Source organism: Schistocerca serialis, chromosome 2 (genome assembly GCF_023864345.2).
Source record: "Schistocerca serialis cubense isolate TAMUIC-IGC-003099 chromosome 2, iqSchSeri2.2, whole genome shotgun sequence".
Lineage (NCBI taxonomy): Eukaryota > Metazoa > Arthropoda > Insecta > Orthoptera > Acrididae > Schistocerca > Schistocerca serialis.
This window is the reverse complement of record NC_064639.1, coordinates 1016393942-1016410634: the sequence shown is the minus strand read 5'-3', so window position 1 is coordinate 1016410634 and position 16693 is coordinate 1016393942. Positions and strand designations below refer to the sequence as shown.

General features: G+C 37.7%; 1 protein-coding gene across 1 annotated transcript in view; it reads left to right on the top strand.

Moving 5' to 3' along the window:
* The window catches only part of LOC126458432 (brefeldin A-inhibited guanine nucleotide-exchange protein 3), a 325613-nt gene extending 309278 nt beyond the window's left edge, over positions 1-16335 (top strand). The window contains exon 30 of the mRNA XM_050095487.1: positions 12623-16335. Coding sequence (XP_049951444.1) covers positions 12623-12838 — 216 coding nt within the window. The 3' untranslated portion in view covers positions 12839-16335. The remainder of the gene's footprint in view (positions 1-12622) is intronic.
* Positions 16336-16693: the final 358 nt, after the last annotated feature.

The following is a 16693-nucleotide window of genomic DNA, read 5'->3' as shown; positions in this document are numbered from 1 at the left end:
AATTTCAACATATTTTTCATTTATTAGTAATGTTTCATATGTTCTCTGACATGAAGGAGAAACTTGAGAAATATGGAACAAGGCAAGATATACATTAACAAAGAAAATCAATTTTAGAAATTAATTTCAGACCTGTGTTATTTATTAACATTAATTGAATTTTGATATAATTTTGGTTTAAATGGGCCAAGTTCCAATTACAAATAAAGATGTTGCTGACAGGTGTGAAAATTACCAAATTATCAGTTTAATAATCACGGATGCAAAATACTGACAAGCGTTCTTTACAGAAGAGTGGAAAAACTGGTAGAAGCCCACTCCAGGGAAGATATGTTTGGATTTTGGAGAAATTCAGGAATGCGCGAGGCTATACTGACCCTACAAATTATCTTAGAAGATAGGTTAAGGAAAGGCAAATTTACATTTATAGCATTTGTAGACTTAGAGAAAGCTTTTGTCAATGTTGACTGGAATGCTCTCATTGAAATTCTGAAGGTAGCTGTTGTAACTGCGACCAGGGAGGTCGCGGGGTAGTACTGACAGAAGACGCGGCGGGCCCCGCGGAGAGGACCGCGAACAACAACACAATGGAAAAGGACAGACACGACCAATTAGGACAGAACGAATACGACAAGACCGAACAACAGAGTCACAAGGAAACAAACTCGTACACGAACCAGGAAGAAAGCAGTCTAGCGCAAGCGAGGTGTAAACCGACGTAAGCGAGATTAGACTGACTGGATGAGCGAGTGGCTGGCGCTTAAGTACGCTCTTGGGGGCGCCGCTATTGGCTGGGACCACGTGTTCCACTGTGGCACCCCCACACTAAAAGAGGGCCAGGAGGCGTGCGCTGCCACAGCTTACGGTGCAGCGACCTCTATGGGTCTTTGACGTCCATGACGTCTGGCGTGGATTCAAATTCCACGGCGCGCGCTACCAGAGTAGCAGGAGTGAAAGGCTATTTACAGCTACAGCTACAACTATTTACAGCCTGTATAGAAACCAGGCGGCAGTTATAAGAGTTGAAGGGCATGAAAGGGAAGCAGGTGGCTGAGAAGGGAGTGAGACGGGATTGTAGCCTGTCCCCAATTTTATTAAATCTGTGGATTGAGCAAGAATTAAAAGAAACTAAAGAAAAATTTGGACTTGGAATTAAAGTTCAAGGAGAAGAAATAAAAACCTTGAGCTTTCTTGAAGACACTGTAATTCCGTCAGAAACAGCAGAAGACTTGGAAGAGCAGTTGAATGGAATGGACAGCATCCTGAAAGGAGGTTATAAGTTAAACATGAACAGGACAAGGCAAGGATAATGGAATGAACTCGAATTAAATCGGGTGATGCTGAAGGAATTAGATTAGCAAACAAGACACCTAAAGTAGTAGATAGGTTTTGCTATTTGGGCAGCAAAATAACTGATGATGGCCGAAGTAGGGAGGATATAAAATGTAGACTGGCAATGATAATAAAAGTGTTTCTGAATAAGAGATGTTTGTTAACATCGAATATAGACTTAAGTGTTAGGAAGACTTTTCTTAAGGTATTTGTCTGGAGTGTAGCCATGTACAGACGATAAACAGTTTAGACGGAAGGGAATAGTAGCTTTTGATATGCGGTACTGCAGAAAAATGCTGAAGATTAAATGGATAGAACTTGTAACCAATGAGGAGGTACAGAACAGATGAGGGAGACAAGAAATTTGTGGCTAAAGGAAGGGATCAGTTGATAGGATACATTGTGAGACATCAAAGATTACTAATTTAGTGTGGGGGTAAACATGATGGAGGGAGACCAAGAAGTGACTTCAGAAAGCAGATTCAGAAGGATATAGGTTGTAGTAGTTATTCAGAGATGAAGAGGGTTGCACAGGGTAGAGTAGCCTGGAAAGCTGCATCAGACCAGTCTTCAGACTGAAAACCACAACAACAACAGGCCAAAACCGACACTAGAACTAACACAAAAACTAGTACTGTGGAAAAAAGTTGCTGCTTCTGGAGTTATACTACTGCTTGCTTAATATGCTCATGACTACACATCTATTTCTACAAGAATAACTGATATCTGTATACTGTAAGAATGGTGGTGCATTTGCAGTGAACCATGTTATTTATTAAGCTGTGAACAGGAATCTTCAGTTGTAGAATTGGGAGAATCAAGCATTTTTGCAGACTTGAGTGTCAAACTCAAGGGTCACAAGCAACTTGCACCGTATATTTTTATGCATCAGCATTTCAGTCATCAAGCAGTGAGTTGTTGGAGACACATAGATATTCAGATAAGTAGAAGAACTCCCCCTTGACTAACAGCTTGGTGGGTCGTACATGTTCTTTTTTTGCTGCATCTGCATGTTTTGCAGAAGGCATTTTGTGACTTTCTCTTTGAAGTTAATTTTCTAACAATGCTAACGATACTGCAAGCAGCTTCCAAAACACGGTACTTTGGTTGAGTTGATGTGTTTGATATGCATTAATGGGAAACATTTCATTCCAGTGAACAACAAGAATTAGTTCATTGTCTAATACTGTTAATAACACTGTAAGGAATTGCCAAGAAACAACAATGCTTCGTTTGAATTGATTTGTTTGGTATATGTTAACAGGATACATTTCCAAGAAAAGTAGGAATTGGAGTATTTTTGCTGTGAACTAAGAAATTTGCTTAATATGTAGCAGATTTTTTTCCCCTTCACCAATCTTCTGATTGGTTTGCCATAGCCTGCCACAATGCACTCTCCTGCACCAACCTCCGTATCTCAAGAGTAGCTTGTATGCCCAGTTTCTTCAGTTATTTGTTGCATATATTCCAGTGTTTGTCTTCCCTTTAAATTTTTGCTGTATACAGCGTCCTGTATTACTATGGAAATTATTCCCTTATGTCTTAACATACATCCAACCATCTTGTCTCCTCTTGTAGTCAGTGTTTTCTACATATTTCTTTCCTTATCAGTTCTTCAAAGGATTCCTCATTTCTTCCCTTAGTCCACATCATTTTCACCATCAGTAACACCACATCTCGAATATTTCACAGCTTTCTTACAATCCATGATTCACTCCCATATGGTGCTATGCTCCGGATGTACAGTTTTAACAGTTTCTTCCTCAAGTTCAGGAAGACTGATAAGGAATAGCCTCTTTGCCTGCATTAGTCCACTTGCCTCATCCGTAATATTTGTTTTGCTTCCAAGGTAGTAGGATTCCTTCACTTTATTTATTAGATGGTGCCCCAGTTTTGATGCAAAATTTATTGCTAGTCTCATTTCTGTTGACTCTCAATATTTTTGTTTTTCATGGTTTACTCCCAACCCATATTCTGTGCTCAGTAGACTGTTCATTTCATTCAACAGTGCAGTAATTCTTCCTCACTTTCACAGAGTATAGCCCTGTCAACACTGAATCATTGATATTCTTCACTTTGAATTTTAATTCTAGTTCTTAAACTTCCTTTTATTGCCTTCATTGCTTCTTCAGTATGCAAGTAAAAGAGAAACAATGAAAAAAGTCGCCAACTGGGTCACTTCCTACTGTAGAATCACCATGTTAATAAACTGCTCTTTACAGTACTGTTATTTTTCTACTGTCACCTCTTCTTTTGTTTCAGTCTGAAGGTGACAGGAGGAAGACTGCACCATAACCAATTGCCCTTTTTACCCCGAGCACTTCTCTCTTTGTTTTTCATTATTGTTGTTTCCTCTTGTACCTCCTATATGTTATATATTATGCATTCTCTGTATAGTGTATAAATCTTTTTTTGGGGATTTCAAACATCTTATACCTTTGTACGTTTTGAACGCACTGTCTATGTTGGCAAATTTTATGCACGTAGCTTGACAGTTCTTAAGTCTTGCTTCCATTATCGATGCAATGTCAGAACTGCCTCTCTAGTACCATTTCCTTTCTAAAGCTAACCTGACTGTCATCAGTATTTGTGAAAATTCTTCTATATGTTGTTATTGTCGGCAACTGCAAGGCATGGTCTGTTTGCTGATTGGTTGATAGTTCTTGCAATTATCTGCCATCGCAATCCTTAGAATTGTGTGGACGATCTTGTACGGAGAGTCATTGGCAGCTGTAGAAGGGACTTCAGGCAGCTCCAGGGAAGTGTGTTGGGACCCTTGTTGTTCTGGTGTACATTAATGACCTGGCTGACAAGGTAAATAGTAACCTCAGACTTTTTGTAGATGATACAGTTATGTGTAATGAAGTACTGTCTGCAGATAGCTGCACAAATATCCAATGAGACCTTGATAAGATTTGAAAATAGTACAAAGAGTGACAACATTCTTTAAAAGTGTTGTTTGAGACTTTTCCAATGTAATAGCTGCTTGAATGGTTCACAAACACTGCACCAGGTGGTGTTGAGTAAGCTGCACAATATTTCCACAAGACAGCTGCTTGTCATCTTCAGTTGCTATTGATGCATTGTTGTTGGAGCTTACTGATTTATGCACCGGCAATCTAGAAAAGCACAGGTGCAAGTGGCAGAGCTATAACATCATCATAGATGACATCAGTACTCAGAGCCATTTTCCGGAGAAACAGGCTGCAGTTCAAGCAGGGCAGTTACCGGTATTACATTGGGAAAGTCTCTGAGAGCACATGTGGTGCCTTTATGGGGAGGAGATAGTCAACATAATAAGTGAGTTCGATAAATTCTGTAGCAGGTAGATTGTTGTGCTCTCTCGAATTTTTAATTGTGATTTTTTGACCAGCAGCCTATACCAATGTTTGCCAACTTTAGCCTCTATATAGATTCTGCAGCTGCTAAGAGGATTTAATAATGAGCTAGCAGGACACAGATGTGAGAAAGAATGCATTATACAAGGTGAGAATTATATAGTCTCCAAAATCTTGCTCTCACTTTATCTGAATATCTCATGTCCATCAAATGGATTCCTCGGAGTGAGTGAACAGTGATATGTGGTCTAATTCAGACTAGATGTGGCAGCAGATCATGGTGTGTCAAACTTCCAAGTTACACTGTATTTAATTACACAAATAAACTACTGAGTTACACTGTGATAGCATTGCTGGAGAAGGGACTAAATTTTGCAACCACTCCGAAGACTTTGCCTATCAAATATTTTATTAGTGCTCTTGAACAGGATATGTTGAAACTTCTCAGTGAGTCTGCTGAACAAACAAGATGAGAGACGTGCAGAGCCTTAACTTGGATGCTTGCACTCAAGCAGAATTTCACTGCAGAGGAAAGAAAATAACGCCAATCTTTACGAGAAGACACAGAAATAGTAATTTTACCTGCTGATGAGGGTACTACTGCTGTCCTTCCGTCTGCAATATCTTATTTTGACAATATGATGGATTTGCTGGTGGACTCAGTATGTTGTTGTCTCTAGAAGGATCCAATGGATGCAGTACAATGAAAGACATCTGCTCTCCTCAAATCTAGTCAGTTTCCTGACCATCTGAAAAAGAGCTTGAGCAGCAGTTCCACCATAACTTAATGGCCTGCCAGTGATACATAAGAAGGAGCTCCAGTTTGCCTCATTGTGAAACATGTAGGAGGCCCAATATACTTCCTAGCAAAATGTGTGGCTTCTCTTTTGAGCTCTTTGGTAGGGAAATGTAAACACTATATTTACAAGATTTTATACAACAATAGAAGAACTTGCACCTCAAACTAAGTGGCATCTTTCTGCTCACATGAGTGCCTTTGGTGGATTCACTATAACACATAGAAACTAAGCTGAAATAGGATTTCTTACATCTTTTCAAGCATGTGCTTACCTCAACTTACATTTTACTTAATGATCCTGTTTTGAACAAACTTACAGTGTTGCTTTGTGTAGCCCTCTGTCTCTCATCGTACCTAATATTTTTTGAGAGACTTCAGCGACAGAGCACTTCAGTCAGCAGTTTTGAAATCTAAATTTGTTTTTGGAGATGTGTAGATGATATTTTTGTGGTATGGCCACATGGGCCATCAATAGTTACTCCATATTTGGATCATCTAAACTTCATCCATCTGATCATGTGTTTTACCATGGAAGTGGAGGAAAATGGAGACCTGCTTTCTCTGACTGTCATGATTTGTGGAAAGAAGGCAGATAATGGGTCACAGTGTGCTTTGTAAAACTACACACACCAACCTTTATCAATGAGCTGTCATCACCCATCCTAGTGCAGTGGTATATTGCAGACTCTCATTTATAGCGCTAGAGCTATCTCAGATCCAGAGAGTTCATCAGCAGAGCTTAGCCATCTCTGCTCAGTGATTTTTCCAGAATGGGTACTCTGATAAGAAGATTCGCAATGCATTTAGATCATCATGCACTAAAGAGCTACCAGGAAAAATTGAGAACTCCATGAGGATGGTTTTTGTGCCTTATATTGGTGGTGGTTAGCAAATGCAAATGGTGTTGAGTTCTGTTAAAGATGACCTAGGTCTACGAAAACCAGGAATATACAAAATCCCATTCCTGTATGGGAAATATTACATTGGCTAGATGTGTTGAACTGTTAAAAACAGATGCTATGAACATGGACATCATACCAGATTGGGTTAGCCAGAAAAATCTGCTGTTGCTGAACAATGTCATGATGGGATGCGGCAAGAACTGCAGAGCGCCCAAATACTCTCACCTTCCCCCACATACTGTGACCGTATCATTAATGAAGCAACTGAAATACTTACAGCTAACAGGGTCTCTGGATTTCAACTCAGCAAAGTATGGAAACAAGTATTGGCAGCACTTATATATCATTGGCTGCAGATGAGTGAATGCAAGGATTTAACACAAATGAGGAATCACGGGTCAGGACCATTAACGAACTTGCTCATGTATGCATGCTGGGTCCACAGCTTGCAGTCGCACTTTCCCACACTGTGCTCAAGTAGACTGCAGCCTGTTTCTCCTGCAGGGGGCTCTGGATGTTGACTTCTTCTTTGATTATGTTATATCCCTGCCCCTTTGCACCTGCACTTTTCTAGCAAGCCAGTGCATTAGTGAAAAAGCCACAACAGCAGTGCGTTAATAGCACCTGGCAATGATGTGCAGCTGCCTTGTGAAAATATTGTGCAGTTTACAGACCACCATCGGATGCAACATCCATGAACCATTCAAGGTATTTCTTAAAATGTTCAGAAATTTTCAGTTGTGCACTTCATAAAACAAAACAAGAAAAGAAACAAAAAAAGTGCCGTACTTATGATAAAAATGTCAGTGTGTCACAACTGGAATCTGTTAACTAATACAAATATCTGGGTGTAACTGTTTGGAGTGCTATGAAATGGAATGATTATATAGGTTCAGTCATAGGTGAAGCAAATGACATACTTCATTTCATTGGTAATATACTAGTTCAATAGGTCTACAGAAGGGATTAATTACAAAACACAGGTACTACTCATCCTAGAATATCCCTCAACTGCTTTAGATCCTTACCAAATACAGAAGGTGTTGAACATATAGAAACAAGGACAGCACAAAAGGCCACAGGTTTGTTTGACCATTTAGAGAGCATCATGTATATGTTATTTATACCTTCTGCCTTGTTTAATCCCAAATGTTCCAAAAACATTCATGTTTACTAAAATTAAAAATCTTTTACTATAGGTGGGTGATTTCATTAAGGAATATCTAATTTAAACTGCGGATATTATTCTCCTAGAAAATATGAAAGGTCTTCAAACAATCTCTTTGTCTCAAAATAAAGCTGCAGAAGGAATTGCTGATTTGGCCGACAGTTTGAGCATTTTAAAAAGAAACAAAATCTTGTTTTGAAGCTTTTTCCATTGCCTGTCATGAAAGTATGGACATTGGGCATGTAAATGATTCTTGGTTTTCTTGCTGCATCAGATTTGTTTTGCATACTCAAGGTTTGAACAGCTTACTTTTCTGTCATCAACAGGAGCTAACTGTAGTACTGATAGGCTATGTGGTACTTTTGTGTGGAGTTCTGTGAATTATTTCTTGGAGACATCACAAATTCACAGAACTTTCCTATGATGCCAGAGATTATGTTGAAGTCTGTTATGGAAGAATATTAATAGTGATGCTGATTCTATTAGATGGTACATAAGCAGGCTTATTTCTCTTAGCCTTTAAGCATCAGTCACCTTTTGTTATGCACCTCACAGCCACTGTTCCAATTAATGTTGTTTTATGCACATTCGGATTTCAACTACTTCTTTGATGACAGAATCCCAGTAGCTTGATGTGTGGGATAAGATTTTTTTTCATCAGAGATAATCATGTGGTAAGCAACAGAGTCTATCATATAACCACAATTCGCACAGTATGTCTCTTATGTAATTCGCTTATACTATTGTTTTTTACCTAATACTTAAATAAATTATGACACTGATTGCATGTAAAAATGCTCAAAGGTGAATCAAGCATTTGAATAAAATTTATGTAGAAATAAAGTAGACATAGAACTGAAACACGTGGGACTTCATATTTTATGTTCCTCTATAAACAGTATGTTTTACTTCAGTAGTGCTGTTTTTCAATGTGATCTGTTTTCTGTTATTGAGATGAAACTCCATCTAGGCAATACAGTTCCCATTCACACCACAACATTTTAGTTTCCAAAGAATATTTTTTGATACAATCCAAGTCCTTGGCAAACCTACAGAATATATGAACAGGATCATTTTTGTTATTAAGCTATAGCAGAATGCAATTTGTGAGATTAGACATGGGTTTATGTAGTTAGAACTCTTTACAAAACCCAAACAGGCAGTTAATGATTTGTAGGTCACATTCTGGGAAATAATGTGTAGACTGAAAGAGTGAAACAAACCTGCAATTACAGATGATATCTTTATTTTCAATTTTTGAGACTGGTGTTGCTAATAGATACTTAAGCCTATTAGGAAATGTACCTAATTTTTGACTGAGTACAGTTATAGTTGAAGGGCAATGCTATACATTCTACAAGAAATACAATCATAGCTGAAAGAGTTATGAGTTTCAGTCTCTTAATTTTTTTTTTTTTAATTTCCTTAGATGTTGTTCTTAAAATTATATTAGAAAAGATCAGAAGGTAATGCACAATAATTTTATTACCAAAAAGTGTAATAGGTAACAAAACAATAAAGTCACAAATGAACTTACATCATTTATCTACTTTTCTACATAGTCACCACCATTATCATCACATTTCTCCTGTCATGGTACCAGTTTCAAAATGGTCTGTTCATAGAAGTCTGTTTGGTTGGAGTATAGCCATCTTGGACTGCTGATTTTCTTTCACACCTGTCACAAAGCATTGGCCGGCCAGGAATTTCTTCATGGGGCCAAACAGATGAAAGTCTGATGGTGCAAGGTCCGAACTGTATGGTAGATGCTGGAAAAACTCCTGCCCAAATTTGGCAATTTTCTCATGAACAGGAGCAGCAACACGGAGGAGAGCATTGTCATGACGAAGTTTGACATCTTCAACATTAATGTTGCGGCATTTGTCTTGAAGCGCACTACACAACTTAACTGAAGTTTCAATATGGGCTGCAGCATTCCCAGTGATCCCATGTCCACCAGTAATGCACCATGCATATCTCAGAACACGGTTACAGCACTGTCCTAGCAGACTGAATTACTTTGAATTTTTTTCATACTGGGGAACCAGCATGTTTCCACTCCAATGAGGTGTGTTTGGTTTTGGCCATGTAGTGGTACCCCCATGACTGATGACCAGTGATGATTTCATTCAGAAAGTTATGCCCTTTGTGTTGTAATGCGTTAAGCGATTCAAGCTTGTCATCATTCGCTGTCCCTTGTGGTTGTCTGTCAGGCTCTTAGGCACCCAGCGAGTACTAACTTTACAAAACTTTAGTGTCTCATGTACAATAAGTGTGCAGTTGCACATGCCTGTTATTCAAAGTTGCTGCCTCAACGGCTCCAACATTCTGTGGGTTTGCAGCTGTTACCAGCTGCCCCGAGCATGGCGTATCACTAAAGTTGACATGGCCCTCTTGGATGAATGCACACCACCTGGAGACATTGCTACAGTCCATACATGCATCCCCATATACCCTTGAATGTTCCTGTGGATTTCCTTTTCATGCACTTTGGCCCACAAATATCGAACTACACTACACTGCTCTTCACAATTTGATGACAGTATCATGTGAGCCAATTTTGTTTCATAGTTCAGGGTTCTTTCACTAGAGCTGCACATGTAGAAAAAAAACCTCTGCAGTGCAAACTTCAAACTATATTGTCATGAAATTTCAACATTACATCTGCAATACCAGCAGAAAAAAATTATTGCGCATTACTTTCTGATCCTTCCTTGTATTTGTTTGTGGTGTATACAGGGTCTGGCACATTAGATTTAATGTCTCTGCATTTAGTGCTTTGTTAGAAATTGTAATATTAATATCTACATCTACATCCATAAACTGGAAACCACTGTTAAGTGCCTCTGTGCATGCTGTAATTAATATGATCTTGTTCTCATGATCTCTAAGGGTGTGATATGAAGTTCAGCCCTGCACTATCTTACAAGATGTTTAACTGGAATGTATAGACATGTGGCTCTCATAATTGGTGCTGTTGCATAGCTTAGTGGATGGAATTCGACTCAAAACTAATCATGAAATAACAAAGAAAAGTAATATTGTAGCTTGGATGGTTCTCTGGAATTTATTGAATACTTTGGTATATAGAGAGTTGTGGTATATCCCTAGAGTTATCATTTACAGACAGTTCTTGAAACTTTGTAAGTACGCTTTCTCGGTGTAGTCTGTGTCTATCTTCAAGTGTCTACCAGTTGTTCTTTCAACATCTCTGTGACACTCCCCTGCATTTCAAACCAACCTGTAACCATTCATTCTGCCCTTCTCTGTATGTGTTCAATATCCTATATTAAACAATAATGGAAATTCCTGGATGGAGCAATACATAAAAATAAGGGAAAGGCAACCACTCATCCAGGTACCCAAATACACCCCCCCCCCCCCCCTCCGTGAACACAGAATGATTAATGATTGATACTCAGTTACTGAAAGCAGTTGCCTGTGCTGATGGAAGTGGGGAGGGAATAGAGAAGGTCACAAGGAGGGAGTAGCAGGAAAGTGGCAGATCTTTGGATAGATGACTTCGCAGCTGCACAAGAAGTCAAAGAGTATAGAGGGTACAAAAAAGAGGTGTAGGAAGAGGAAGGGAGGTAATTGAGGGGGAGGGGATGAAGACAAAGGGGAAGATGAAGGGGGAGAAAGGCATGGGAGAGAGAAGGAAGAGGGTTTGAAAAGGGGAATGAGGAGAGGGAGGGGGGCAGAAAGAGAGAGAGGGGGGAGGGGGGTTGAAGGTTGAATGCCTGCATGGACAGGGAGGAAGAGGGGAGGGACAGTCAGTGGAGAAAGCAGTGCACAGTCTGGACAGAAAAGGAGAGTTGTGTACAGTAGAGAGTATGGAAAAGGCAAGGTGAGGCAGCAGGAACAGGTTATCAGAGGTTTAGGCTACAGGGACTGTGAGAGTGCAGAATGTGTTGAAAAGACAATTCCCATAAGTGTAGTTCAGGCAAACTTTTACTGGAAGAGAGTATCAAAACGGCCCCTGTAGTGAACAAGCTGTTGAAGTCATTTTTGTTGTGGCATGCAACAAGAGCGGCAACTGGATAGTGGAGTATGCAGTTTGCCACAGGCCATATGTGTAAGTAAATAGTTGCTTACTTGTAATACCACGTCCATTCCGCCACACAGCATCAGGTGGCTTGCGGAGTATGGATGTAGATGTAGATTATGGGTTTAACAGTGCACATTCAGTTTCTGGGTAAAAATATTCTCAAACTCACCATAATTCACTGCTCTGTGTTTGTAAAACCCCAGCTAGATACATGAAACACAGATAAAATAGAAAGAGTCTGTGATAACAGAGTGTACCGCAACCATAAAAGGAACTGTGCAGGAGAAGGTTTCAACTATTACATAGGATCCAAACCTTTATTTACTTTTGGATTGAAATCTGGTTCTCCTGATGTCATTTACATAAAACTGAATTGCAGAACTGCTTCAGTTCAGTATGCACTCATTCTACTATGTAAATGATGTACAGAGTAACACATATCAAAAAATTCATTTATTTATATTTGTATTTCTTCATTCATCCTGTAAATCATGTACTTTGTTTTTCCTCGGTGCATTGGCATCTGCCAGCAGGACAATGCAATGTGTCACATAGCTCACAATGTACCTAATTGACTGGAAGAGCACCAGGATCATTACTGTACTCAACTGGGCATGAAACTGCCCGGATCTAGACTAGTCAAGATTCTGTGGGACCACCTCAATAGGGCTGCTCATGTCGTAGATCCTCAACCAAGAAACTTTAGTGCAGCTGGCCATGACAGTTGAGTTGCCATGACTCCGCATCCCTGTAGGTACCTTCCAAAACTTCATGACTCACTTCCTAGTAGTTCCACAGTGGTCTGTACAGCATAAGATGGTTATTCAGACTTTTGACAGGTGGTCATGTAAGGGTGACTGGATTCTGTGTTTGTGTGTGTGTGTGTGTGTGTGTGTGTGTGTGTGTGTGTGTGTGTGTGTGTGTGTTTAAGTAGTTTTGACCTCTTTGCTTGCATTTGGTGTCCTAGATACATCATTACACTTAGTTTATTTTTACTGTTTTACATCTTTCTGTAATTTTTTTGTTATGTAACAGGATAGTGAAGCTCACCGAAAAGTCTGGGCAGAAATGCTGGGCTCTGTGTTTGATCTCTTGGCGCAGTTAGATGATAACCATTTTCGCACATTGTTACCTGTGCTGTTCCATGGTGTACGCCAGCTCACAGCACATGCTACAGACACTACACTGAAACAAGCTGTTGCTGAATTTTTCTATCGAGTTGCTGTGCTATATGGATTCAGTCCAGAATAAGCTGCATTCTGTTCGTTGTTGATATATTTTATGCTGTTGTTGTCTGGTGAAAAGTTAGCTTCTTTGATTTACTGTGTTCCTACAATATTAATGTTACATGTATGTCTATAAAGGTGTAAACAAATAAGCAGAGAAAACGGGACCATAGAGATCACACTGAATGATGAATCAAATGTGACAAGTCATTACCAAAAAAGTTTCTTCATGGTCCATTAAATTATTCTGGCTGGCAGCCATATAATATTGTAGATGTGAACCAATGTGTCAGTCATTATTAAAGTGACCTTTCATCAGGGCACGTAATATTGCATATTCTGATGATGATGGTTTTAATAATGGTTGAAACATTTTGAAATATGATGCAGTCAACAGACAGAGTAATTTTATGGATCATAACACCAGACTCAAAAGCTATTAACATTTTTCCAGTTGAGTACAGAGTTCAATGACATGGGAATTATCATTACTTAAGAGTGACAGAAATGGAAATAGTATGACTCATTCAGCAAGATTACAAGAGCAGTACTGCTGCACTTCGCAAGAGCTATTGCTAACATATTTGTGGGAAACGAGCAGTTTCTGTTTCACCTTTTTTGTATTTGTTAGATGCCCTAAACTTTAGTGTATTAGCATTGTTAAGTTGAAACATTTTAGAAATGTATAAACTTGAGTTCTTAAACTATCATAATAATGAAATTCATGTCACATTTTATGATTGTACATTATTGACTCTTGAGTATCAACATGTTAAAGGAACACACATGTTAGTAAGAGTGTGTATATGGTCTTCTCGTACATGTTGTATGACAGACATGCCTGAAAACTTAGTCCACTTCTCTCCATTAATATAGTTTAAGAAGTTGGGCAGTGCACTTCCCTTAATTAATATAGTTTAAGAATTTGGGCACATCACAAGATTAAGGTGTTACTTTATTGCAATTTTAGTAAATGAGAAGTGAAGAATGGCCAAATTCAGGATTTTTGTGATTCTTTTTCATTAGTCAACTCACAGAAAGGAACTGTTTGTGGGACGATTTCTGTGAAGTGATTCCATTTTGCTCTTCCCGAGAGATTAAATCTCTTTTACAATATCACAGGTTTTCTCTGCTTGACAGTACATCAAGCTTTGATAAAACTGTTTCACTGTCAGTCTGTTTAGTATGTATGAGAGGGCTACCTAGTTAGTAGAGCATTGTTGCCAAAGTTCTACATTGAAAGACCAGTCCGCTACATGATATTAATCTGTCAGGAAGACCACTGTCAGTAAGCTTCCTGTGAGTCTGTTTCAATCTACTATTTCTATTTCATGAAGCACTGTGACATCTGTGATTAAATTTTAGGGTACTTTCATGTAATAACAAATTACTTTCACGTTGCATTTTATGATTTTGATGGAAATTCCGGGACCACTTAAGATGACTCTATCAGCATTAGAGTTTATCGTATAGAGTGCAGCCCATATATTTAAAATGGAAGACTAAAAATGAAACCATAATGTGAGGTTTATTCCATCTGTCCAGCTGATATATCCGTGGCTGTTACCTTCCCTGACTTATACTACTGATTGCTACATAATTGCATTCAGGAATTACTTCATACAAGAACACTCCTTGAGAAGCTATATCGAAAAAGTGTAACAGCTTCATAACTTTTGTGAAGAAGGTAAAACCAAGGTTCATTCCACCACTTATTTTAAAATCAGTGAGCCATTTGATTTACACTGCCATTGCACAGTAACTGATACTGATGTATGCAACAGTGAATACATAATATTGCTGGACTAAATGTTGTTATAAATCTTTACTGGAAGGTAATCCCGTAATTTTTCAGTAAATTTCAAATCCTCACATTATACTCCCAAATTCTCATAAGTAAAACACCCATTCCAATAGCGTTGTTTCCATTGGTCATTTGTATGTTTTATAACTGATCTTAATAAATTTTATTTGAAATGTGTAAAGAATAAATTAATTTGCTGGTACTCGACGTTGATGAAGTTCAAATTCTTTCCCACAGTAAAGCTTCTGACATTATAAAATTTACCTTATAAATCTACACTATGGATGTAATGATAGCAATTATTTTTAATACATGCTGTTTAAAATATTATTGGGAAGTTGATACTTAAAACAACATGATTATACATTATTGACTCTTGAGTATCAATATGTTAAAGGAACACATCTGTCAGTAAGAATGTGTGATTTATAAAATAGGCAGCTACCAGTTCCCAAATCAGTTTCCGACAAATATAAACATCTGATATATCATGTATCTATTTCAGGAAATAGTTTCTTATTTGAATTGTGAAACATATATAGAGTTGCAGTGCATGAAATTGTGTGTGTAGCAGCATAAATTGTCCTTAGATCAGGGATCTTGCACTTATGTCTCCTTTTTGTTGTATGTTTGAATATTTTAATACCTTTCAAATAATTTCATGTTGAATAATTTTTGAATTGTAAATACTTTGTTTGTGTAGAGAGTAAGATGATCAGTGGTTGTGGATTGTTACAATGAAGCACTAATAACTGAAGACTGTATAACATTAGAGCTTTGAAATATGTAAGGGTTTTTCACACTCTACACTAACGAATATTATGTGAAAAAATTGAAAAATAATTTGACAATGAGAGAAGACACGCAGTTAAAAATTGGGAAACCCAAAGAGCCTTCTCATTAAAAGAGCAAGAAGGTGATCTATACTGTACTTAACATGTTGCTGTTGGTCCCATTATTTATTTTATTAGTCAGATTTATAAAGGTTTTGTGGACTTTTTAAATAAAAGAAATAGCCCCTGTAATATTCAGCTTGGAATTTTGAGACATGTAATTTTGAAAAATATTGTTGATGCATTTATACATAATGCATAAATTCTGTTGCACATTGTACTTCAGAAGTGTTATGTCTATGATTTATAACAGTGTCCTTAATTCTTTTTACAAAATCCTATGATCTTGAAGAAATTAAGGTTAGAAATGCTGCTATGCATTTCTTCATTCTTGGCTAACTGAGTGAAGAAGGTTTCAGGTAAAACATTAATTGTGTGTGATACGGATGTCTTGTGTCATGGATGTGCCAGAATATAATAGTAACTGTGTTAATGTAATTGTAGATGAACTTGTTTCTGATTTTTCTGTTGCTATAAATACAGTTCAAGTTAATTACAGTCACAGAGGGGTTTGAAACTGTTTTGATGTTACAATAATTGATATACTTACTGTAATGTTTTTTTCTTCATATACACAACAGCCAACTTGTAAGAAAAATTAATTTTTCTGGAGTAAGAAAGCTGTCATTTAAATTATTGTCATATTCTGTTACAAGTGATAAAAATCCTCTTTCAATCTTTAACTCAGTTTAATTGTTTGTAACTATGTAAAAAGATGTAACTTTGGAGCTTTATGTTTCATGATTTCTTTTACTTACAATTATTTTTTTGTGGTCTACAATTAAAATGTACCATCAATCTAGTCAATAATCATCAAAGATAAGTAATGCAGTATTATAAGAATGATTTACATAATTGCTTTTGAATGATTATATATGAATTGTTATCATTGAGTACTATTGGAATTACTGTATTAATATTCCAACAGAATTTTTATGCTTGTTGTAGCTGAGTTACAAGAAATATAATTTTCTTGCTGAAATGTTAGAACAGTTCGAGGTCTTTCTTAATTCCCTTATTGTTATTTTACTTTCATGTGCATTTTCATTGTCATCAGATCTCAAGAATGGTGAAGAACAGCAACATCATTCACTTATCATTTAAGATTACTTTTCTCTGAAACATGATTTGGATACACACACCAGCGTCCAAAGGTAAACAGCAATAAAAGAAAGAGGAAAAT